The sequence below is a fragment of the Sycon ciliatum genome, chromosome 1 (assembly GCF_964019385.1).
Source record: "Sycon ciliatum chromosome 1, ocSycCili1.1, whole genome shotgun sequence".
Taxonomy (NCBI): Eukaryota; Metazoa; Porifera; class Calcarea; order Leucosolenida; family Sycettidae; genus Sycon; species Sycon ciliatum.
In genome coordinates this window covers 94,166,420-94,190,302 of record NC_088643.1, presented here as the reverse complement: position 1 = coordinate 94,190,302, position 23,883 = coordinate 94,166,420, and the positions used below count along the sequence as shown (strand labels likewise).

General features: G+C 45.3%; 2 protein-coding genes across 3 annotated transcripts in view; both read right to left on the bottom strand.

Moving 5' to 3' along the window:
• The window catches only part of LOC135806591 (zonadhesin-like), a 131,243-nt gene extending 117,941 nt beyond the window's left edge, over positions 1 to 13,302 (bottom strand). The window contains exons 1-10 of one of the 2 annotated variants that reach the window (XM_065320792.1): positions 12,972 to 13,302; positions 7,764 to 7,947; positions 6,975 to 7,084; positions 5,664 to 5,761; positions 4,018 to 4,146; positions 3,613 to 3,690; positions 3,013 to 3,132; positions 2,320 to 2,606; positions 1,474 to 1,668; positions 749 to 1,043 (exon numbers count right to left, since the gene is read on the bottom strand). In XM_065320792.1, the coding sequence (XP_065176864.1) occupies positions 749 to 1,043; positions 1,474 to 1,668; positions 2,320 to 2,606; positions 3,013 to 3,132; positions 3,613 to 3,690; positions 4,018 to 4,146; positions 5,664 to 5,761; positions 6,975 to 7,084; positions 7,764 to 7,947; positions 12,972 to 13,084 (1,609 nt within the window). In that variant the 5' untranslated portion in view covers positions 13,085 to 13,302. The remainder of the gene's footprint in view (positions 1 to 748; positions 1,044 to 1,473; positions 1,669 to 2,319; positions 2,607 to 3,012; positions 3,133 to 3,612; positions 3,691 to 4,017; positions 4,147 to 5,663; positions 5,762 to 6,974; positions 7,085 to 7,763; positions 7,948 to 12,971) is intronic. The other variant, XM_065320793.1, reaches the window with a different exon arrangement.
• Positions 13,303 to 22,239: 8,937 nt separating this feature from the next.
• Positions 22,240 to 23,883, bottom strand: part of LOC135806592 (von Willebrand factor-like) — a 140,491-nt gene continuing 138,847 nt past the window's right edge. Inside the window, exons 105-106 of the mRNA XM_065320794.1 lie at positions 23,324 to 23,369; positions 22,240 to 22,967 (exon numbers count right to left, since the gene is read on the bottom strand). Coding sequence (XP_065176866.1) covers positions 22,870 to 22,967; positions 23,324 to 23,369 — 144 coding nt within the window. The 3' untranslated portion in view covers positions 22,240 to 22,869. The remainder of the gene's footprint in view (positions 22,968 to 23,323; positions 23,370 to 23,883) is intronic.

Sequence of the window (23,883 nt, the reverse complement as noted above, 5' to 3'; positions counted from 1 at the left end):
AAGGAATCTTGGAAAGATGACTCAATTGGCCATTGAACCACCCAGCGGCCGACACCCCCTGAAATCCCCAAACTAGGGTGGACTTGAAATGATCCCACTTATGGGCTCACCACACCTCAGTAAGTGGGTGAGGACAACTTCGGGTGCAGAAAAAGGATTGACGGCATCAGGGTATCCGTCCCGGGATCCAACTGCAGGTACCCCTGCCCCCAGTGAAGGTAACACCTGGTACTAGTGTGGGTGGCTAAATCAGAGCTAAATCTACACACACACACACACCTTGACCTTTGACGCCCATCGCCGGAGGCGATGATAGCAATGCTACGGCAGAAGCCATAGCAACTTGTGCTGGGATTACACCATTCAACAGCTTGCAAGGCTGAAGAATTGACCGTCACTAGTCAGCCTGGTCTACACCATACAGCTATTTGGAGTGACATTTTCTGGCCAGTGAATCCCTATTTTTGGTCTTTTCAATTTTTTTTCCCCGCACACACATCACACCACATACTCCGGCATGCACTGGCTACACACACACACACACACACACACACACACACACACACACACACACACACACACACACACACACACACACACACACACACACACAAGATGAGTGTGAAGTGAGGATGTCTGGAGAAAAAGTGCAGAAATGATCAACCTGGAGAAGAACACCAAGTTACAGATGATGCAATTTTCCGCCAGTGTTGAAGAAGCAAAGTACAAAGTGCACTTGATGGCTAACCGCAGAAATCCTCTCGTCTCCAATCCAGTGTAGCAGCGGCCGCGGCACTGACAAGCTTGCACTGTCTTGCATACTCCTCTACTGTATAGCACAGTGAGGAACTGACATCAGCGCCATCTAGGATACCAGCACACATGTCTCTCTCGCAGGCCTCCAAGAACAAGTTCAATGATAGGACAGCCTGGTCTTGGGAATGACAGGCAGCGAATGCTGTGCCATTAATGTCAGAGCACTTTGTCTTGGCTACCAAGCGCTGCTGGTCGGTTAGATGAGGATCTTGACATGGATCACTACCCTGCAATGACAGTATGAACATAAACAGACCGACCCAGTCAGTTATACTGCACGGCGACCGGTCCTTGGAAGTACAGCACATGCCACTCCGGGCCCCATAATCTAAGCACGCAACTACACACAGCTTTCACCTAGTGTGCAGGTCCAGGGCTCTGTTTTGAACATGGCATGCCAGACAAACTTAGTGAGTTATGCCATGATACAGATGAAGGCACTTCTAGTTTCATTGAATAGGAAAGTGTTTGAGCTGAAAAGCTCTTTCCCGGGCACACTGAAAACAATGAAGACAGGTCACACGTCGATTTGAACAGCGTTTTGGCAATCGGTTTCCATCATCAGGTCACACTGATCAGGTGTGCAGGCTAAGCAAATGAACAGCTACTAAGTACTTAAGTAACAAATATCATCCAGTGAGAAGATGATGTCACTACCTTGAAGTGGATGTACTCCGGACGAGTGCAGAATAGCGATGCGTCTGCTGAGGAACGAGTCCATGGTGCTGCATACTCGCCAATCTGATCGTCAGCAATATGTCCGGGCAAGCTTGCCATGTCGCCACACAGTCCATCCACGCTCTCTTTGGCAAAGAGGAGCTGGATTGAGCCACTTTTGTAATTAAACAGGATCTGAAATGGAGAGGAATGATGGGAAGTACAATGCCAACAAGACTGATTATGTTGCTTTTAATACCAAGGGTCAGCATCATGCACCTCGAATCAATCTCGAGGGGACCTTCACCTAACTTATAATACTGACAAAGTTACACTGTGATGTGCAAGTGGACTAGATTGACAAAGAGCACACATTGTGGAGTGGTTTTGTGACTACTGTAGTACATGGCATCGTCGACTGTGAAAATATCAATGGCCCAAACCTCTGCCTGCCACCGTTCACTATACAAAACAATTTCAACATCTGGGGAAATGGTATTCCAATTTGTGGCAAAGAAGAATTTTACGGGCCACACAATGCGGAATGCACAACTGTTTCCGTGGTATCGACCACTACCTGTTCGAGACACCAAGAAGTTACGGGGTGCCGAGGCGCGTAGCCCGCATGGGGTACGGGGGGGGGGGGGGGGGGGGGGCATGTGCACCCATAACATTTTTGACCTAACTTAGGTTCAGCATGCACATACATATTTATCTTGAATAAAATCCACCAGCCATCCTACACAATGTCATGTACATATGCGGCCGTGCACCCCCTAAAAGGGGGACCAGCTACGCCCCTGGTGCCAGTTTAAGGGTAAAGTAACTGGCTGCTGCTGATCTTACCTTCCACGTGTTAGAGAAAATGATGACGTAATCACCAACATGCTCAAAGAAGGAGTGGGACACCTTGGCTGGCAAGGGTAGATTACGACCACCTGTCTGTGCAATTGGGATTGGGTTGTGCTTTGCTTTGAACACAACAACTTCCACCGTCGTATCACCACGCTGCTTCAGGCGGAAGAACAGCTTTCGCTGACAACCATAGCTAGTCCTCTGCTTGAGACAGCTGTCTTCATTTTCAAACGCAATATCGACAGTGTCATGTTTTACTAGGGTGTATTCACAACCACCTGGCACAGAAACGGATAGAAACCGAGGCTGAGGTCAGTAGATGTAGACAGGTAGATCAGTTACTTCAGTAGTTAGTCAAAGAACTTTATTGAAAATCCATGATAATGTGATCGGAAAGATGATTGAAGAAAAATCCAAAGTCAAACCCAGGCAATTATTAGCAGTCACTACTATCAAAGCAGATCATTATTTGCAATAGCGTAATTGAGATGTTCAATGTGTGTGACTTCAGTAGGTTCCTACTGTCCTCAGGACTATGCTGTTAAATCGGCTTCAACTACTAGATTCAAGTTAATGAAGTATCAGTCACTGAATAACACTTGCTTGCTTGCTCACTCACTGGCTCATGCAACCATTCATGCGGGGCACAGTACAACATGTTAAATCTACTTTGTGTTGACTGACCTGTGAAGTTCACCCATCTTCCGTTGAATGCACGCAGATGGTCAAATCCCCACATGGAACAAAGTGAATGGTAAGATGATCTCTCAAGTTGTGACAAGTATTGGTACTCAGTTGTTGGTGCTGCATCGAACACAGAGATAAAAATGCAATCAGAAGCAACATGAAAGTTGTCGTCTGGCAAAAAAACATAAACCGTTTACGGTAAGGAAACAACTCCTCCACTCAGTCATTCCTGTGATAAAATGTTCAGTATAGATCAAGTGAACACGAGTTGCCATGGACACAGGAACCACGACGATGAAGAGTTCCTTTGTCCATGTGCTTGAGCAAGAGGAGCATACACGAACATCTGTGCCTAGTGTCATAACATTTCGAAAAAACAGATAGTGCAGGTATAAGTACCTTTTTTGTTTTTCAAGCATCTCCACTGCTATTCAAAATGCAGTGCTGTGTACATGCACATACACATGGTGCAATGCTTGCACTTGACTTAAAAGTGCTTGTTCTCAGCAGTTCCTTTCACCTAAACATGTGTGACAAACGCAAGGTTTGGCGGCGTAACCGGACGAGATCAGCGTTACCACAGTACTCTTTACTTACGGAGTGACTGAGTGACCTGCGGCATGGTTGTGGGTACCAGTGTTGTCGAGACTGACAATGAGTCAGCTTGACGAGCCACTGAACACACGCAGTAGAAATCAAACCAAACACAACTAGTTGTGAACATCATGGCAACTTAATGCAGCCTTAATAATTCCATGCCACTGATCTTATCAAATGCAAAGACTTGTGCTTGGTGACTATGAGAGAAAGTAGAACTTGTTGAAAGACATCATTTGCAGTCCCATGACATCATCTTCAGTCCCATGACATCATCTGCAATTCCATGTCATCATCTGCAGTCCTACGACATCATCTGCAGTCACATAACATCATCTGCAACCATATGCACACCTTTTGGAATTGACCCGGGAAACTGAAGACTATTATTGAAATAGGGCTTACCATAATGATTGCTGTTGAACTCAGCTTGATTGTCATCAATGCTGGCCTGACTCTGCTGCTGCTGCTGCTGCTGCTGTTGTTGTTCAGGTGACCTCCGTACGTGGTCATCATTGTCCTCAATAGAAACTACTACATCATATAATCACCATAGTAACATACAGCAGCCATGTATGTGTGCATGTACATGTACATATTATACATGCACGTGTGCACACAAACGAAGAGAAGAGGTCCAGCCAGATTGTGTTGTAACTTTGAAGCTTCATGCCCAAGCAACCATCCGACAACTGTCAATGAAACCTGAGGACTGCTCACTATAATACTAACTGTGCGTGAGGCACGGCGCTATGTTACACTGAGTGTAGTTGATGAAGATTACAGAGCGGATATCACTCCACTTGCAAAACACTGAGCCATGGACCCCATAGTCCTCACATGTGTGCGACAGCTATCATCAATGCCTGAAATGTACTCCTATACACGGTCATGTACAGCCTGCTTTAAGTTCAGCAACATTACGCCTGTTCAGCCAATCCAGCAGTATGACGGACTGAAATTTCAATTTTCCGCAATTCCTTTGATTATAAGGCTCACCTCTTCACAATAAACTTGAAAGCCAAAAGAAGGAGGTGCGACTTTCAAACAAGTTTGACTCACTACTCCCGCGAACAAGGCACTAAAACTAGACAACAGAGACGTGAACATGGGGTGAGACTGAAAGCCCCAAGTATGGTAGTAGTTAGTGTTATGACTTGGGGCTCCCCGCGTGCTAGAGTGTACGTGAAGTGTGTGGGTACAGTGAGGGCTGCGTCCCACCCGCCTGTGTGGATTCACAGGAAGTGTGAGCTACGAAGTCTGAAGAAAATGTTGAACAGTCTCTGCTGGGATGACGACTACACCATAGCTCAGTGGTTAGAGCATCGCTAGCTACAAGCGAGGGTCCCTGGTTCGAGTCCTGGTGGTGACAGTCAATTTTTTCTTCAGACTTTTCCCGCTTGTCTCTTTCCCTCAAACTAGTGAAGATTTTATGACTTGGGGCTCCCCGCGTGCTAGAGTGTACGTGAAGTGTGTGGGTACAGTGAGGGCTGCGTCCCACCCGCCTGTGTGGATTCACAGGAAGTGTGAGCTACGAAGTCTGAAGAAAATGTTGAACAGTCTCTGCTGGGATGACGACTACGCCATAGCTCAGTGGTTAGAGCATCGCTAGCTACAAGCGAGGGTCCCTGGTTCGAGTCCTGGTGGTGACAGTCAATTTTTTCTTCAGACTTTTCCCGTTTGTCTCTTTCCCTCAAACTAGTGAAGATGTTATAATTATCATGCAAGAATGCAAAATGCTGATGAAGTGTTGGATGTCCTTGACAGCATGTTGCTATCTACTGACTCACTGACTGTATACAGTTATTAGAAACATAGCTCACTATAGAGGTTGTGCAATTACATCATCAATTGAGATGTTTTTTTTTTTCCCGCAAAAGTCACGATGGCACAGCGTGATGCACTCGCTCAAACAAACCCATGGAAACCACCGACTCACACTCTGTGCATAGCACCCACAAGTAATTCCACTGATTCACCACCATGACACCATTCGCATAACCTTTGTAAGGACTGATTGGTGCCGGGGGGGGGGGGATTTTGATTCTTACCCTGGTCACACGTCTCGCCAAAGTATCCTTTACAACACACATTCTGCTCTTCCAAGACAGGTATGCGGACAGTCTTCTGAATTGTGCGCGGTGAAAGTCTGCAATGCAGAGAGACAAGTATCTGATTACTATTCGGTGTTACAGGCTGTCAAGTGGGTAGGACTGAGTTCATAGAGAGGCCAACAGTGAGCAGTATCTGGAGTTCAATGGAAGAACATGTGCAGGTTATGATCCACCATTGAACTCCAGATACTGCTACTGAACTGAGTACAGGTCGTCCCCCGTTAATACGAGTCCGGTTAGTACATAAGAAATCTCAAGTCCCGGACGAAACGTGGTCACTTCCATACAAATTTTGTCGGTTAGTACATAATCCGTTAGTACATAAACCCCGTTAGTACATAACATTTCTCCGTACCCGCATGCCACCTACCTCAATAGTACATAATTTGTTGGTCTTTTGGCCTTCGAGTGGAGGCACATCGTGTTCTAGTTTCTACTTGTGGACGCAAGTAGCTCAGAAATCAGAGCGCAAATCACAAACCGACAAGGCTCTGTGTTTTCCGAGTGACTGTACAGGCGCGGCTGGATATGTATCACGTACAACTGTAGAATCTTCGCTGACTGTGACCGTTATAACATAATTTTTATGTTATAGCGAGGGAATCAAGAATATCTCGCTCCCTTGTCATGGTAGCAAGAAACACTCAGAACAGTTGAAAAAAGTGAAAAATTCTGGTACATAAGCAAGTTATGTACACTTTCGTTTAGTACATAAACCCCGTTAATACATAACATTTCTCAAGTCCCAGAGATTATGTATTAACGAGGGACGACCTGTAGTTTGTTTTCTCAATTGATTTCCTACCCGCTTGACAACCTGTTACAAGAGTAACAAAGGTGCAATCCATTGTGACACTATCACCTGGTCATCAGTAGCAAAGCCATGACACTATCACCTGGTCATCAGGGCATGGCGCAAGATTGACATACCGTACTCAAGTAGTTACATTCCCAATGATACAACTGAACGCAAGATCATCGTAGAATGTAGTGGCGAAACAATGGGACTACCTGTTACCAGCACGGCTCTGAGGCTCTACTGCATGTGACAAGTGCTCATACTCCTCATCTAGCCTACTAGGTCAATGAACTGTTGCATGCCACGGCACTGGTATTGTTAGCATGCTAGTAATCCTTTCCTTCAGTTCCTTGCTGCTTGTTCAGTGGCACAATCACATTTGCACTGCACAGCTCAGCATACTAACTAGTATTGCACTACAATATGCAGCTGTTCCGGCAGAGCCTTACCTCCACTGTACACATGCATACAGTTCTGAGCTGGAATGGTCTCTGCACAGTCCTTTGTACGTCTGGCGTGTCATACGCTTTCTTGTCACCACATGGCTTGCATCTCTCACCTAATCAATTATGTCAGAGAAATCATCACAGGGAGTCAAACACAGCTCTAACTCTCTATTAAACAGTAGCAACACTAATGTCCCCAAACAACACGGTGAGAATACATTCCCCACCACCAGACTAAGCACTAAACTAATGTGAAGTGAAGAATTACAATCATGTACTTAGCCCCCACCGTTAGGCGCTGCATCTGCCACTGGGTTTACCGTGTGTTAGCGGCTGTTGTGAGTTACCTTGGGGAACGGACACGATAATAGACTTTTTATTTATTCAGAAACTGTTGTTTATCCATGCCCCATCTCTCCCCCCCCCCTGCACGTGGTGGTGGCTTGAGCATTTGTATAGTTGAGATTATTAATTTTTTTGCTAGAATAAGAAGACACGTGATAAAATCTGTTGAGCCATCAAATGACTATGTGATGCGATGGCAAGTAACTACTTAAAAATATTATTATTAGTTGTCACCACTCGTCACCACTCGCTGCTGCTGCATGCTTCTCGAAGAACATTGTGTAGTGCCACGGTACATGTACATGATTGTATAATTATCATTCTTCGCCTCTCCTAGTCCTAGTCACAGCCGGAGCCTTCCCAGCCGATAGCTAACAAGCAACAGCACGCTGAAGTAACACACGTTAGTTCATCGTGATACTAAATTAACTTGTACACCGTCCTTGCCTTCACGGAGCGTTTACCGCAGATGTTGATGTTGTTTACTTGTAGTGTGCGAGCCGTGAGCACAGCAGATTTGACAGCATCGGGATGGCCATCTGAATCACCTACAGACCTGGGAAGAGTGTCACTATTGGCTACATCAAATACTTCCGCGTTCAAATCACGCAGTATCGCCTCCTCGCTCGTCCTGAACAATTCACATGCACGCACGAACGCATCACACGACAGCAAATCGAAGGACAAAAATAATATTGAATTTTACCATCAAGACAAGAGTACATAAGTTCATAACCCCTTGCCCCTGGCCCTTGCCTTGGCATCGCGGTGCATCCCGCTCTGAAGCTGAAATCATGATCTACACATATTGTATCACTGTCTCTGATCTAAGAGTCCTTTATCCCCCGGGGGATTATGGATTCTTGGTGTAACTGTGAGTGCGGCGGGTAGGATTCAAGAATCAAGGGTAGATCTACGGACTATGGCCCATGGGACTCTTGCCTTGGCCTTGGTGGTACTTAGGTCAAGGATAGCCAGAGGCAGAGGTTAGGCCCAGGTACAGGGTTCAAATAGCGTCTTCACGGCCTCGGACTGGACCGTTCTGCGCTCGTATTTCTCGCAGAGGACTAACTCTAAGGTATAGCACGTTTTGTGTACAGTTGAGTTGTATTGGCTTCGGCCTGCAGTGTGGAGTGCAGAGGGTTCTTCGGCTCGACGCTTCTTCTACCCAGCAAAAGCTATGGACATTCTGTCACAGTTTGACGATCGCCAAGTGCAGGTGAACGTTGAAGTAACGTTAGTTCCATCACGAACAGCTTCTCGTCTTTGTGCAATGCCCTAACATGTGTAGCATCATATGCCCTGGTGTGCTTACTAGTAGTAATACTTGTCCATAGGGTCCACAACTCGTAGGTATTTGCAACATGGCTCATGCAACTAGGCCATGTCTTTCATAGTCTACAACAACGAGTTAGTTGACGTGGTCTTTCTATAACTCCCCGTGCTAACGTAGATCTACACACGGATTGGAAACCTGCACACCACGTCCATGACCAGCTAGCGCCGCCTTTCCAGACAGTGTTACCAGTAGCCCAGTACATTGTAATAATTATAATTATTCAACAGAGGGTAGATCTTCAAGTCCTGCTTGGAAGCGGAAGGATTTTTTCCAGCCGTGCTGCGACCCACAGTTGGGAACTCGTGCCCTGGCATGAGGCATTGAGGGAAACAATTACATGGATGCAGTGAATGGGATTTCGGTCTTTGACCACTTTCAAGTTTGTGGTTCCAATATTCATAAGGTTGTAGTCCTCTCCGGTATGATTCGTGGGGGCTTGCGGCAGGCATGGAGAATGCAGAACATGCAGATCTCCGGGATCGAGCAACCCTTTGTGCAGCATCCGCCAACTACTACAGACTACACTGTGTAGACTACAGTACTGTACTATAGTATGTAGTAGGGTCATTACTAGAGAAGTAGTATCCGGGTTGTAAGAACATGTCACGTGACCTGACACAAGCCTGAAGACCTGGCACAAGAAGAGTGGAACTCATTTCCCTGCTGGGGTTCTTGGAAACTTCTGTGGGACGGAGCTAGCTCCTCGAAATTAATGATGTATGGTTAACTAGTACAACAGCCGATGTCTGTCTCTCTCATTATCTCCAGTTTCTGTAACAACCTGGGGTAGGTAATTAATTAGCGGGAAATTCAGCTCTTCAATCTTATCAATAATTAAAAACAACAACAGCGTGTTGTTCAACTCGGTTTGACCTTTGCCAACGAGAACTTACGTGTTTGCCATGAGCTACCAGTAACACGTGGTAAAACACGTGAAGGGCCAATGCTCATTGAATACAAGCGGACGCGAGTGTGATAGCTCTATGAAGTATATGATTGCAGGTCTGCAAGAACGCACGTCGCGCTGGGCAAGGCATGTCTATTGTAGGGCGGTCCGGAAGGAGCGACTTGGAAATGAGCTGCCTCTCTTAGTCCTCCATCTCCCAAAGTAAAGCCATTCCGCATCCAAGCAGTCCTTGGCCATAAACCTTGCGATATACTGTAGCTAAACGAACATTTGCCCCTTGATTTGGTTTTTGGGTTTGATTTGAAATAGAAGTCGACGAACAAAAGAGCCACATTTGCCTAATTACGGGTACTTTATATCGATTCAAGCTTAACACAAGAAGGAGAAGAGGACGAAAACAAAGCCAGTAAGAAAGGAACACTATGATAGGATTTAAAAAGCAGATAGTGGCGCACAGGAAATACTAGATTTACCCTGGAGGGAGCATTACACTGTAAGGCGAGGAGCCTGTACGTGACCAATATCTAAGAAACGAACACCTACAATAGTCAAGGCTAATGGATACTCAGTAGATCTGGTGAATCTTGTGGGCCTTACGGTTCCAATGGAGTGCATGTAATGATGTTATGCGGTATAATGCCCCTGATAGGCTTTGCTAAACTAATAGGCTTTGCTAAACTAATAGGCTTTGCTAAACTAGCAACACAAGCCACGTCCGTGTCAAGTAACCAGTAGTTGATAACAAAATCACTAGTCGATATGGCATGTCCTGAAAGCGAATGGAATGCATTACTAGTACATAATACATGTTCTGACGTCTGTGTCAGAGAGCTCTGCTCCCAGGCCCAGGCCATGCCAGGGTAATGCAAATTACACTGTATATGATAGCAGTTTTTTTTTAAAGAGTCGGCGTGGAGAAAGCAATTAATTATTTTATTAGTGCAATTAGGAGTATAATCGATGCAGACATGGCCAGACAACAACGAGAACTATTCACTGATGAGCGGAACACGAAAATCGATTTTGAATAACATAAAAATCCTTAAAAATTCCATGAACTCGTTGTTGTCTGGCCATGTCTGCATCGATTATACTCCTAATTGCACTAATAGTTTTTATTTTTATTTTTTATTTTTTACAGAATGCACCTCCTACTGATAGACCATGTTAAATTAACAAAGAGAGGAGAAGAAGAAGACAAAAGAAAATAATGATCGAGACAACAAAGGAGAAAGACAGACAATGTACTAGTAGGGGCTCTCAGGGAGCCTGTGCCAGTGAGGCGGGACTAGCAACGCCGACCTAGGGTCTCGGCGTTAGCGCTATCCAGCGCACCATGGACGGGATCACGAAACACATGTAAATAGATAAGTGAGGGGGAGGGAGTTGATTGTGGATATATGGGGTGTTACAGCGAGTCTGTAGCCCAATACCAGCGGCTTTGTCGTAGGTGCTGATGCACCTTGCCCTTGAACGACTGGAGGGACGTCAGGCGTGGCGGAGACTGCAGCACAGTTGGGGGCAAGTTGTTCCACTCGTCAATGATGCTGTAGGGGAAGCAGCGTCGCACGCAATCAGGAGAGGAAGCCGGGAGGACGTTCTGTAGCTGAGACTCGTGGCGCACCGAGTGGTCGGACCGAGTTCGAGGACATGTGCCAGTGGTAATTGCAGGCCTACTGTGCTGTGTAGGTGTTGCAAGTATTACTAAAATACTGTTGATATGGAGGCTGGCAGCACTTAGATCAAGTGAGTGATGAGTAGGATAGTACAGTGTGACGGGGGGTGTATTAGTAAGGGCAACATGCATTTTATGGGCGGGATAATGCAGCGATGTACCATGCAATTATCCCATAACGATCCGTCAACAGTTCCATCAACAGTTTAACATGTATTATCATCAGGAGCAACACACTCTTCCCCTACTATCGCCGAAGTCGCACCAACCTCTTCTTCACATTGTCGAGGAAACTAAAACAACGGAAACGGACTTTGACGCGGTTCCCACAGCGGTATTGTGTGGCACTGTGAGCCAGACCTAGGGGCTAATAGCCTATCGTTTGGTGTCGCGCAAGTAGCAGCAGATGTTCTGTTTTACGTTTTTGATCATAGTTCACCTTCCCATGGCTAGGGAATAGAGACAAAGCAAGTGAGGGGGGGGGGGGGCAATTGTAGGGGAGGGGGGGGGGGGGTAGCCATAAAGAAATATCTAACATGAAAAGAGGATGATAGCGATGCTTACGATTGCCTTCAAGTAGTTATTCCACTATATACCCTTTCATTACTGTACACAGAACAACAGCGCAGGTAGGCTAGTTTGTTATATCACAACAATTTCGGATTGTCTTTTCCTTTGGTTACAGAGGATAGCCTTCCTTTCGTCCCGGCTCATGGTGGTCAAGGCCCCAAGGATTGATTATTTGTGAACAAATTGTCAGCGGATGATGTAAATCCAGATTAGGTCAACATAGAGTGCCTATCAGAAGTGAGGTGCTGTTTTACTTAGCATTAGCATGGGTCGCGATGTACATGTACTAGTAGATGGCCTGAGATTCGGATAAAGATACCGTACTCGCGCGATTAGAGCCCTCTCTTGAATAGTGCCCTATCTCGAATAGTGCCCTAGTCTCCAAGAGCCAGTGAAAAATAAAGCCCTCTCTTGAATAGTGCCCCCGGCCTTGTAACCAAGCCCATGTGCAAGTTTGGTGTTCTTTTGCTAATGTTCTTGGCCATTGCTTTGCACTGGTGTTTTCAGGAACAAAATCGCAGGTCTTGTTCCCGTTTCTGTGGAGTCGTGAGCGTTTACAGTACACTTTAGGCTCTGTTTTTCTTTGTTTTATGCTGGATGACGCAAATGTACCAGCAATGAAAAATAGTGCCCTCTCTTGAATAACGCCCTCTCCTGAATACTGCCCCATCTGTGATGGACATTGAAAAAATAGTGCCCCAGGGGCACTAATCACGCGAGTACAGTACTTGGAAAAGCACTTTCCACACTTCCATCCAGGGTGATGCTGCGAACAACTTACACCTGTACATTGTATTTTCGTTGCAATTTCAACATACATTCGGACAAAATGTTCGCGGTTCGCATGAGACTCAGCTAGAGGTCGAGTTTTCCACATCCGTAGGAACGCCACCACCCTTCAAGGATCAAGGCGCAGATGCAGCTCCGGAAGCGGTGGGAGGTGAGCAGGTCAGACCCACCACCAAAATTGGTCAAAGACCGAAACTCCCACTTTCGGACAAAGCCCACATGTATTTGGTAGTGATGAAAAGAGACCTAAACGTAAATCACACTAGTACATCGGACAAGCATTGCAAGCAATATCCATAGGACACTCAGCTGTGACTAGATGAATACAGTCTTGTGTGAACAGGCAATGATAAGAAGAAGTAAAGTAATACGTACTGGAGCTCGTCCGGATCAGCATACGTAACTCCCTGCCCTTCAAGTCTGCCAGCTATCGTCAGAAGGTACGCAAGTAGAAGAACTACGACCCGCACGATGGGATCCGTTCCCATAGTGGCCGTGCTGCTTCCACAGAGTCAACACAACAGCAACCTTCAGTAGATGATGATAATCAATGTGGTCAGATGCTGATAGACAGATGGGGCTTACAGCAGTGAAGACACGTTCTGATGGAAACTAGGAGAAGGATTCTATAGGTCCGGTCTTCAGCTCTGGTTCATGCTGAGTGAGACGAAGACTATTGTGTACCGTTACTTTTCTTCAGGCACCCGGATACTTTGGAAAAGCCGCCGCGATCAGTATGATTGTGTGTCTCAGAGATAGCTAGCCACTGTAATGATGTGTGAGTTCCTGGTGCAGCTCATCACATGCACGCAAACCAAAACGCAGAAAATTCCAAACAGTCGGTTCGATCACCGCCAGGCAGTAAATCAGGATGAAAAGGCGGTCTAACCGTAACCAGAATGAAGGATAAGCTCGCCTATCGATCGACAGATTGACAATTCGTACACGAGCAGCCAGCACTTAATAAAAGCCATTCTGGCTCACAAGGAGAACTCACGTCTCTTCGGACACTCTATTATACCTGCTGTTATCTGCACCACCTGCTTCTACTGGTGAAAGCAGAATTTGCCACAGTTCGTTTGAACTTCCTTCCCAGGGTTTGTGGCAATTGCTTCCGTATTACAAACAACACATACGGTCAATCCCCTTACTTTGCAGATCTTCTTCATACAGCTAGCACAGCCCAGTTGACCCGGGTTCGAAGCACCCGAAGGATAAGCGCCCTGATTCACTAGCGATTGCGCCGTCTACCTGTTCGCACCACCCGTGTCACCGACCATCCCGCATTATGGTGCGACGCGTAGCTATGCAGGTGACTGTCGCGGCGCCCCTTACACAAGTTACTGCCTTAGTGGCTGCCATCAAGCGGCGGAATGCCTTGCCCCACGGGTTTCAGTCTGCTGCAAATAATGCTCCGTTTAGCCTGCCTCAAATTCTTCTATTATGGCTGACCGGTTGGTCAACATTTCTTTCTCCTAGTTCTGTTCTCTCTTCCCCTGTTCTGCTTAGTAGTAAAGAACCACATAGCCGTCAATCCCGCTCCTATTTTCCACATCGTAATGTTGTACCATTTCCATAATAATTATATATTGGGCAAGCCTGCCCGTTTGGTTTGCGATGTTATATAAAAACAAACGATGACAACGACGACGAAAACAACAACAACAACAACAACAACAACAACAACAACAACAACAACAACAACAACAACAACAACAACAACAACAACAACAACAACAACAACAACAACAACAACAACAACAACAACAACAACAACAACAACAACAACAACAACAACAACAACAACAACAACAACAACAACAACAACAACAACAACAACAACAACAACAACAACAACAACAACAACAACAACAACAACAACAACAACAACAACAACAACAACAACAACAACAACAACAACAACAACAACAACAACAACAACAACAACAACAACAACAACAACAACAACAACAACAACAACAACAACAACAACAACAACAACAACAACAAAAGCAACAATAACAGCAACAACCCTTCATAGGCACTCCAGTCGAAAGACTATTTAATTATTATTATTATTTTTATTATTTCACCGTCCAGTGGCAGAAGCCAATGCAAAGGAGGGGGCGTTAGCCAGCCATGGCAAGAGAAGAAAAAAAAAGAAAGAATGAAGGAAAGAAGATGGTAATCGGAAGAAAATAATGCATCAGCGGGGTGAAATGTATCACTATGTTGACCATGGTGGAGAGCGGCGAGATAAGCTAGCAAAAGAGGCGAGCGAGCCTACAACGTGGCATGACATTTAGTCTAATATTGGATATTGTCCTCATTTCCATGGGCAGCTTGAGCCAATACGAGTATGCAGAGAAGATAGGAGATTTGGTAAACATAGTTGACAAAGCTCTGGGAAGTACTATGCCATTGCGAGTGTCCCGTGCGAAAGTAAACCAATTATACTTGGTGAGATGTTCAGGGACAATGTTCAGTTTAATACGATAGACCAGAACGCATGACTGTCTCTGCGACAGGATAGAGATGGGGCTGGTGGAGGCCAAACTATATAGATCAGTAGAGGGGAAAAGAGAGGGTTTACGAAAAATAATTTTCAACACACGTTTATGATGTATTTCTAGTGTCTGTACAGCAGATTTACTAAGCAGGGAATGCCAAGCAGTGGCGCCATACAGAAAGATAGGAAGGAGGTAGCATTTATAAAAGAGACGAATACATTCGGGGGACAAGTGGGAGCAGTGAGACATCAGGCAACCTACAGATTTGCTAATTTTGTTGCATACAAAATCTACGTGAGAATTTCAGGACAATTGCGAGTCAAATACAACACCCAAATGCCTGTGCGTATCTACAATATTAATATTAATAGCCGAATCAAGTCCGGGAAGGGTAAATGTGGGAGGGTGGTCTAGTTGAGGGAGAAAGACTATTTCTGTTTTCTATATAATTATTGTTTTCAGACGCCATGACAACATCCATTTATGAACAACATTGATTCCATTCTGAAGCTTCGTACACAGGTTTGCAATGTCAGCGTCAAACTGAATGAGGGCTGTGTCATCAGCAAATAGTGACAAACCATCTATACAGTCAGGTAGATCGTTTATATACAACAAGAATAGTAGAGGCCCCAGTATAGATCCCTGGGGGACTCCCGACTTCACAGGCAGTGGGTCTGAGAGTACCCCTTCGACTGACACTGATTGCGTTCTATCTGTCAGGTAGTCCGTAATCCACGCCAGAGACGCTCCGGAAACATTGTACATCGCAGATAATTTAGCTAGGAGTCCACGGAACCATACCGTGTCAAACGCCTTTGCTAGGTCGAAAAACACATACCAACATGTTGGTGGTCATGACGAAGGGCCACAATGTCCTGCACAAGGCGTGTCAGCTGCATGGTGGTTGAGTCTCCTCGTCGAAAACCAGATTGGACTGGGGCAAGGGCCGGCGACACAATGTGTCGCCGGCCCTTGCCCCAGTCCATGAGCATGAGCATAAAGCATAAAGCTTATCAAAGAATAATCGCTCACATAGTTTCGATACACAGGACAACAAGGAGATAGGACGGTAATTGCTGGCTTGTGACTTGGAGCCTTTGCTCTTGTAAACCGGAATAACCTATTCTCCCGCGATGCGCAGGTGCGGAGAGCCTCCGAGGGGAGAAGGAGAGTGAGTTCTGTACTCTTGACGGCATTGAGAGCACACGAATAGCATCAAGAGTACATAACTTTGGTTACTATACATGTACATATCATACTCGGATCTTCCCAAGTTGTACATTGTACTGTTCAGATACCGAATTCAAATAAATCAATACCAATACCAAAATACTGTACACAACTTTGGTTTTCTACTATACATACATGATTCTATCATACATATAGTTTGATTATGTACTTACTGAGGACTCTTGATAGCATGTTCTAAAAGGTCTAAAAGACCGATAGATTTACTATCCCGGGTTTAGACTTAAATTATTATAAACTCGGGTTGTAGTACTGTATGCGCAATGGTCATGTATGCATATATGCCCGGCGCGGTGCTGTCTCCCACATGCACACCACGTTGACTGTGCACATGTGTTACATCACACGTCAATGTAGCTTACATCATGCCCAAAATAAGCTGGCTCATTCATGAACTATCCCAAGTACACGTAGCTTCGGTCCGGATGCTAAGTACCGGTATTTACAATCACTCTAGTGCTCCCTGGTTTGAAGGGTGCTCTGTACCCGGCCAGCGTGCCCGGCTAGGCTAGCTGGGCACACAGTCAGTCTATCTGCATTACTAAACTTCAGGCAGAGAGAAACGGGTACATAATACGGTAACTAGCTACTGGTACCGCTGCTCCTTGAGTTTTCTGTTGCACTAGTCCGTCGCCTTTTTCTGATTCGAGACTGAAAATCTTGCACAAGAGGCGACAACCCACTCTAATACTATTTCCATCCTCTTCGATCATTCACTTCGATCATTGTCTATTTTGAGCGCTGTGCTTCAGACGTGGATAATAATGGATGGATTAGCCCACGGGTTTTCGTTTCAATTGCTGGGTGACTGTTTTGATTGGCATGAAACTTTGAGCCACAACGATATTCCAATCAGTGGATCCTTTCTCTATGGTATGTAGAAAACTCTGTGCTCTGCACACTGAGAACGTTACTTTGCCGGCAGCTAGCTGCCACAACGTCCTGACCTCTCACAAAATGCTACTTCAGAAGTAGCAAAGAGGCGACGAGGAGATAGACTTTGAACTTCAATAAGGATAAGGGAAACGTGAACGCAGTCATTGGCATGGACACAGAGGAACTTGTAGTTACATGTATTTCAAACGTTTTCTCGTGGCTATCATCAGGAAAGAATCAACACAATGAATTGCAAATCAGCCAAAAACGGAAATATATAACCAGAGGGTAAGCTCATTAGCTCGCTATCTCTTATTTCAAGAGTCAGTATAAAATAGGTGATTATTACTTTTCCAGTCATTCAACAACTCAACCTTCTCTGGTGAGGCCGTTAATAGTGACCGAACCAATTGTCAGAAGGAATAAAACTTCAATGCTCGAAGGAACCTCTTGTTGCTGTTGTGGGCAAGTTAATGTATGTATGTGGTCGACCACAGAGCGCAATGGTGGTGGTGAACGTCAACGCAGAAAGGGGAATATAGTCAAAAAGGGGGAGACAATCAACGTAACAACACAGCAATGAGGAAAATCTCTTCACATATTGCAACACGGTGTAAGGGCGCAGAAAGGGTGGAGGGTTTGGGAGCTAACATTACAGGTGAGTGTAGAGGTGCAAGGTGAAAAGTGTGAGAGCAGTGACGTGTTCTTTCTGAATGCATAGGTCTGGGTTGCGTAGGCGTATGAAGATAGCTTCTAAGTAACGTTAGCTGACCGACACTATTGGCGTAACACAAAAACTGACTTACTACTTCAATCGACATCGACAAGGGAGACACCTGTGATGGAAGCAATAGACCCGTACGTGCAGATGTTTTGTTGCAAGATCAGAGATTGTCAGGGTTAGGAACGGAAGCACTGACGATGTGCAGCGAATGCCCCATGCAGTGACCGCTGGGACCCCCCCCCCCCCCACGTTGCCTGGTTTTCCGTTTGCCCTTTTGTTCTTCTGTAGGTTTTATCATTATTTTGTCTTCTACCCCGTTCCCTCCTCTCTCCTCTTATCAAAACCACTTTATTGCAACTAACTTTGCACCCATTCCGCCACGTTTGTCTTCAGCGCCATGGTGGTGAAATTTGGTAGTGAAGCACTGATGCAGTGATGGCTGAATACTATTATTATTCAACTACATGTACAAGCGTAGCTGCAGTGGTGTCTTCCAATTCCTTTTCTCTTCGACGTGCTTGCCTTATCGCCCAAAATGTTGAGTCTTTGGAGAGAAACATGTATCTCCAAAATTCATCAGTGACAGTGACTACTTCTGATAGATGAGAAAGAATAGCATTGATTGGTGAATTGTTCTAAAATGGCAGAAGGAAGAAGGAGCCATTCCGCGAAATCAAGAAACAGAGGTGAATTAGGCAGTGGGTAGAATCAGTGAATTCCGTGTTCCACTGCTAGAGGAATCAGATGACCGATTATAAGATGTGGGGATGTAGGCAAGTCAGTACGTCTCATAGCCACCATCATGATTGATTCCCGTTATGGTTGACTGCTTTTCTGCATCATTTCTAGCTGTTAGTAGTACTGCACCCTGATTTCTAGCGCATGCCATACCCAATACGTGTACCAGCAATGCTGGAGCTTGCATGGTCGCCGCTGGTTGTTGTACAGTAAGTATCGTTTATAAAGTGACCGGATATAATGATATACCGGTTATAGTGATAGAACACGTCAAAATCAAAATCAAATCAGAAAAAAATACAGCTAAAATATCACTATATACACTATTATCGGCTATACCGATATATCGCTTATTGTGATGGACTTCAGGAAGCAAACCATATCAAATGTACAGGAAAATATCGCATATAATGATCAAGAGTGATGATCACACATGTCCGTTTCTGGCTGTGCTACCCCTCGCAATGTGCTCCCTTTGTCCGTTTCTGTATGCACATGTCCTTTTCTGGCTGCGCTACCCCTCGCTCCCTTTGTATGGTCTTGTCCTTTTCTGTATCTTTCTGCATGCTCTTGTCCGTTTCTGGCTGTGTTGCCTCTCACGATGATGTTGCCAACTCACGTACACAGCCACTCATGTCTATTTCTGGCTCTACGCAACTCGTTGAATTGGACACCCAGTAGATCTACGTGAGTACGGATCCAGCTCAGGCTTTTTTTGGAGAACACGCTGAAGAAGCAGCCATGCCACATGATGCATCGAAGTTCTAGTACATGTACAGTCTGTACTCGTACTGCACTGCCATGCACTGCTCTGTGTCATGCACCGGTACACAGTCCGCGGAGCATGCATGCACTTTCAGCATGCTTTTTCCAGCGTGTACCAAGAGTACATAACCCCCCAGAGTGTGCAACTCCACTATGGGTGCTGTCCCGACAGAATTTCAAGTTGACGTCATTTTGATGATGCAATGCGCACTGTACACGGATTATCAGACGAACCCGGAACCTGTGGTCGACCGAAGCCGATCGATCCTGTACAAATTATTGCAAAGAAAAACGTGTGATGCGTTGACACCCGTACACATGTTGTAAATCACTGCTGCAAGGAGCATTGCGTCATAAATAATGACGTCAACTTGAAATTCTGTCGGGACAACAGGGTATGTGGGAGTTGCACACTCTGGGGGGTTATGTACTCTTGCGTGTACGCATCATTTCATGTGCAGTCATGTGCCATGTGTCGGTCAAACATGCAAATCGGCTATAGTGATGCACCGGATATAGTGATAAATTTTCGAAAATCAAAGGGGCACGTTATATCCGATATTTACTGTACCAGTTTCATCATTTTTTTTAGTAAGCATGTCAAGTTCATAGGGCGTGGCACACTCTATAGAAAGCATTCACCAAGTTTGCCCGATATAAATAATAGAAACATTCTTTCACCTCGAGATCAAATTGTTGTTGATTTTATTTGGATCCACTGACCAAAACGGACGCTGACATGTACATGTACTTGAAGTACATGATTGTACATGGATATCCAATGACACAAACTCATTCACCTGCCATTCACTATCCGTACATGACTGTAGTACTAGTATCTACTGCTGCCTCCACTAGCACTGGTAAGCTGACATTACCCACCAGGTACAATGTACTTCCATTTGTCAAGCCATATTGAGTACCGGTACTAGTACTGACAGTCTGTACATGTACTAGTACTAGTATTGTTCTCCAAAGTCCAAGTGCCTATGCAATAGCCAATAATCAATAGGCATGGCACTTGGAGGATCCTCGTGTACATGATGTAGATCTGCTTACTCTCCAGTACCGGAATTGCACAATTAAATGTCATACACTCTACTAGTATACTGGGCACCAATCGGCAATCCTGCATGACATTGTTGACATTATGTATTGACATTATTGATGACTTGGACAGCAGCCGCAGTTCCGATCTGATCCATGATCACCGTAACCGCGAGGTGGCCATGGCTTCATAATCATACCCAGAAACACTACATCAATCACCATCAACACTTCTGAAGTGCAGTGCCACTTCCAGTCACGGTTTGGTCACAGGTACTAGGTGTGAGTACTTCTGGAGTCTTCGACTGAAGGGTCGGCCGCGGCCCGGGTTTGCCTAGGCCGCTGTTCTTGCCTGCACACTACGTGCTAGCAGTGTGTACTGCCCAGGCACTGACACAATCATTATGACTCGTAAAACGCTAAGACTATCTGCCTGCTCTCAAACCAGTCTGGCTAAAGTACCAAGTAACCATGGTAACAGCCAGTGTAACACTACTCTGTCACTACAGTCCATTCATAAAAAGATGGGTCCTGGCTCTGGCGAGCTCCCGTATTTGGCGATTTTTCGTGATTTCATCGTACACAGTGCAGTGCTGCGAACTTTGAAATTTGAAAAAGGGTCCAAAAAGGGTGCCTGAACTGGGGTTCGAACCGTAGAATGCACTGTTGCAGGCGGGGTCAAACGGCCTGGATTTTGATGGTTTTTCCCAATTCAGTGCTTTTGGGGCAAAACCTGGCCGAAATCCTATTCTTGCTATGGCTTGCTTTTTGGACAAAAAAACTTCAGAAACATAATTGGAAGAGGATTCCATATGGGATTGCAGAAAAAAATTCTAAAAAAACTCAACGTTTGACCCATTTATGGCCAAAAGCTAGAAGTTCATTTTTTTCTGAATGGACTAGTACTATACTAGCTAACCCGACTACTAGTACTACTACTGCTGCTGCTGCCGCTGCTGCTGCTGCTGCTGCTACTAGTACTAGTCCAGGCTTCCAGTTCTACTAGCTCACCTAACTACTGTAGTTACTTTTACAACAACAATTAGAGCTTGAGTAGGCTGAGGAAGATTGTGCCTGAAAAGCACCACTTATAGTTATAGGGCTAGGTTATACCCAATTTCCGGACAACTACATGTAAGTTATTACTATTAGCACGGTTTCATCCTCTTTCCCTGTATTGTTTGTAAGTTATCATAAGCTCTCTGATCAGCGGAGCGCTGAGTGACTGAGTGACTGAGTGACTGGCCGAACCGATCGTAAGAGGTCTACACAGTGAACAATGAAGCATTTTTTAATACAAAGTAATAGTTGGTTGCTCCCGACACCATAGCAGTCGCGCTTCTCCCCACCGCGATTTGACTTGACAGTTGACTGACTCACGATTGCCATCCAGAGCACACGAGAATTCCATCAACCTTCGACTGGTGCAAACCCGCAAGAAAACACCACTGCCTGCTCAATGCACAAATCCCTCATGTACGAGTTGAATTTTAATAGGCTGAGGAAGATTGCGCTTGAAGAACACCACTTTTATAATGATTTCCAGGCAAAATATTTGTGACATCACCAGGGATACTAGCTTACTGTACACAGTTTCAGAGACACTCTGTTTCCACTATTGCAGCGCCATAAACACCTCGTGAACGCCAGACAGCAGCGTGAGTTAGTGTTGCTCCTGGATGTGCTAACAACAGTAAGTACTTTTGCAACCAGGCAACACAACTGTTTCATATTGAGTATAAATTACTTCATTACTTCGAAGTATGTTGCGTGCAAAATCAAAAGAAGGCAATTGGACTGCGAATGCACCAATGTCTAACAATAAGACGGCGCAGCACTAGCAAACACAAACATTTTCTTGCAGGCACTTGCAGGAGAAAAACAAGTTTATATATATTATTCTGGTAGCGGCATTTGCATGAGAACAAGCCATATGCAGCAAGCAACATCAAACTGAGAACTGCACGTTGCCAAGCACAGGAACACCAGTAAATGCTGTTCAACATCACAAAGCTGCCGGGCACATGCGACTAGAGTTCTATGCAGGCAAAACAAAACAAATGGAGTGAGCACTGCTTGCGTACAACTTGACTAAGACTCAGCAGAATGCGAATGATGGTAGGGATGGGGATTGTAGGGAGTGAACAGATACAAGGTTTCAGGATGCAACACAACTTACAAAAGACGTGGCAGGACTGGGCTGTGAGAAACATGATCATCATCATTGTACATGTAGAACTGTAGCCGGTCAGGCGGTCAGGCCGCCGCGATCAACCTATGATTCCACAGAGGAATACCTGTAGGGGTGGGTGTTTGCTCAGACTCTCCTCGGCATACCACGAACTCATGCACAGTCATCCAACTATCCTACCAAGTTTGTTGATGGCATGGGTGTAGTACTGTAGGGTGTCGTGGCTGCACATGACGCTGGTATGGCCGGGCACACTGGGCATGATGGTGCTGCAAGGAGTCACAGAAGGGTGCGGGACAGACACCTAATGATACCAAGTACTACCAAACATTGCTGCACAGACAATGTTGGGAGGAGAGATAGTCATGTATTTAGCGCACTTATCTCACCCCATTCATCATCCTAGACAACGGAAGAGTGGAGCAGGAGGGATGCAGGATGTTGTTCCAGCGCTAGTGAAGTCAGGAAGTGATTTCATCTGAAATATGCTAGACACGTGAATCTGCACATGTGCCCGTTAATAGAGAGCAAGAAAATCCCCCCCCCCCCTCTCTCTCTCTCTCTCTCTCTCCCTCAGCTAGTCAAGCATCATGTTACTATTTGACAATGTCATGTCAGTGCATACCTTTACAAGCCTGACAACAGTCACCTGGTGCTGTGTAGCGATCAGCCTAGAGGAACAGCACAAGCACACCGTAACAACAACAACAACAACAAAAATTGGCGATGGTGCCATCGTGAGAATAAAGAATTCAAAACAACAACGACAACAACAACGACAACAACAACAACAACAACAACAACAACAACAACAACAACAACAACAACAACAACAACAACAACAACAACAACAACAACAACAACAACAACAACAACAACAACAACAACACAATGCAGAATGGACAATCACAGTTGCAGTCCCAATAATCATTGCTGTATGCAGAACAAATCGTGCTCAGTGTCATGCTCAACTATAGTCTGTTTCAAAAAGATTTACAATCAGGTTTGGGTCTTAAAAAGTATGAAGATAAGGGAAATTTGGACAACAAAGTATATAGAATGGCTTGTTAGGACACGGCAAATTGTTCTGTGAAGGTTTCGGAACAATTGGATCAGCCGTTAAGGAGTAAGAATTTCGGCCAGGTTTCCGGCCTTTTCCCATGGTTTACAATTTGCCCAGGAAGC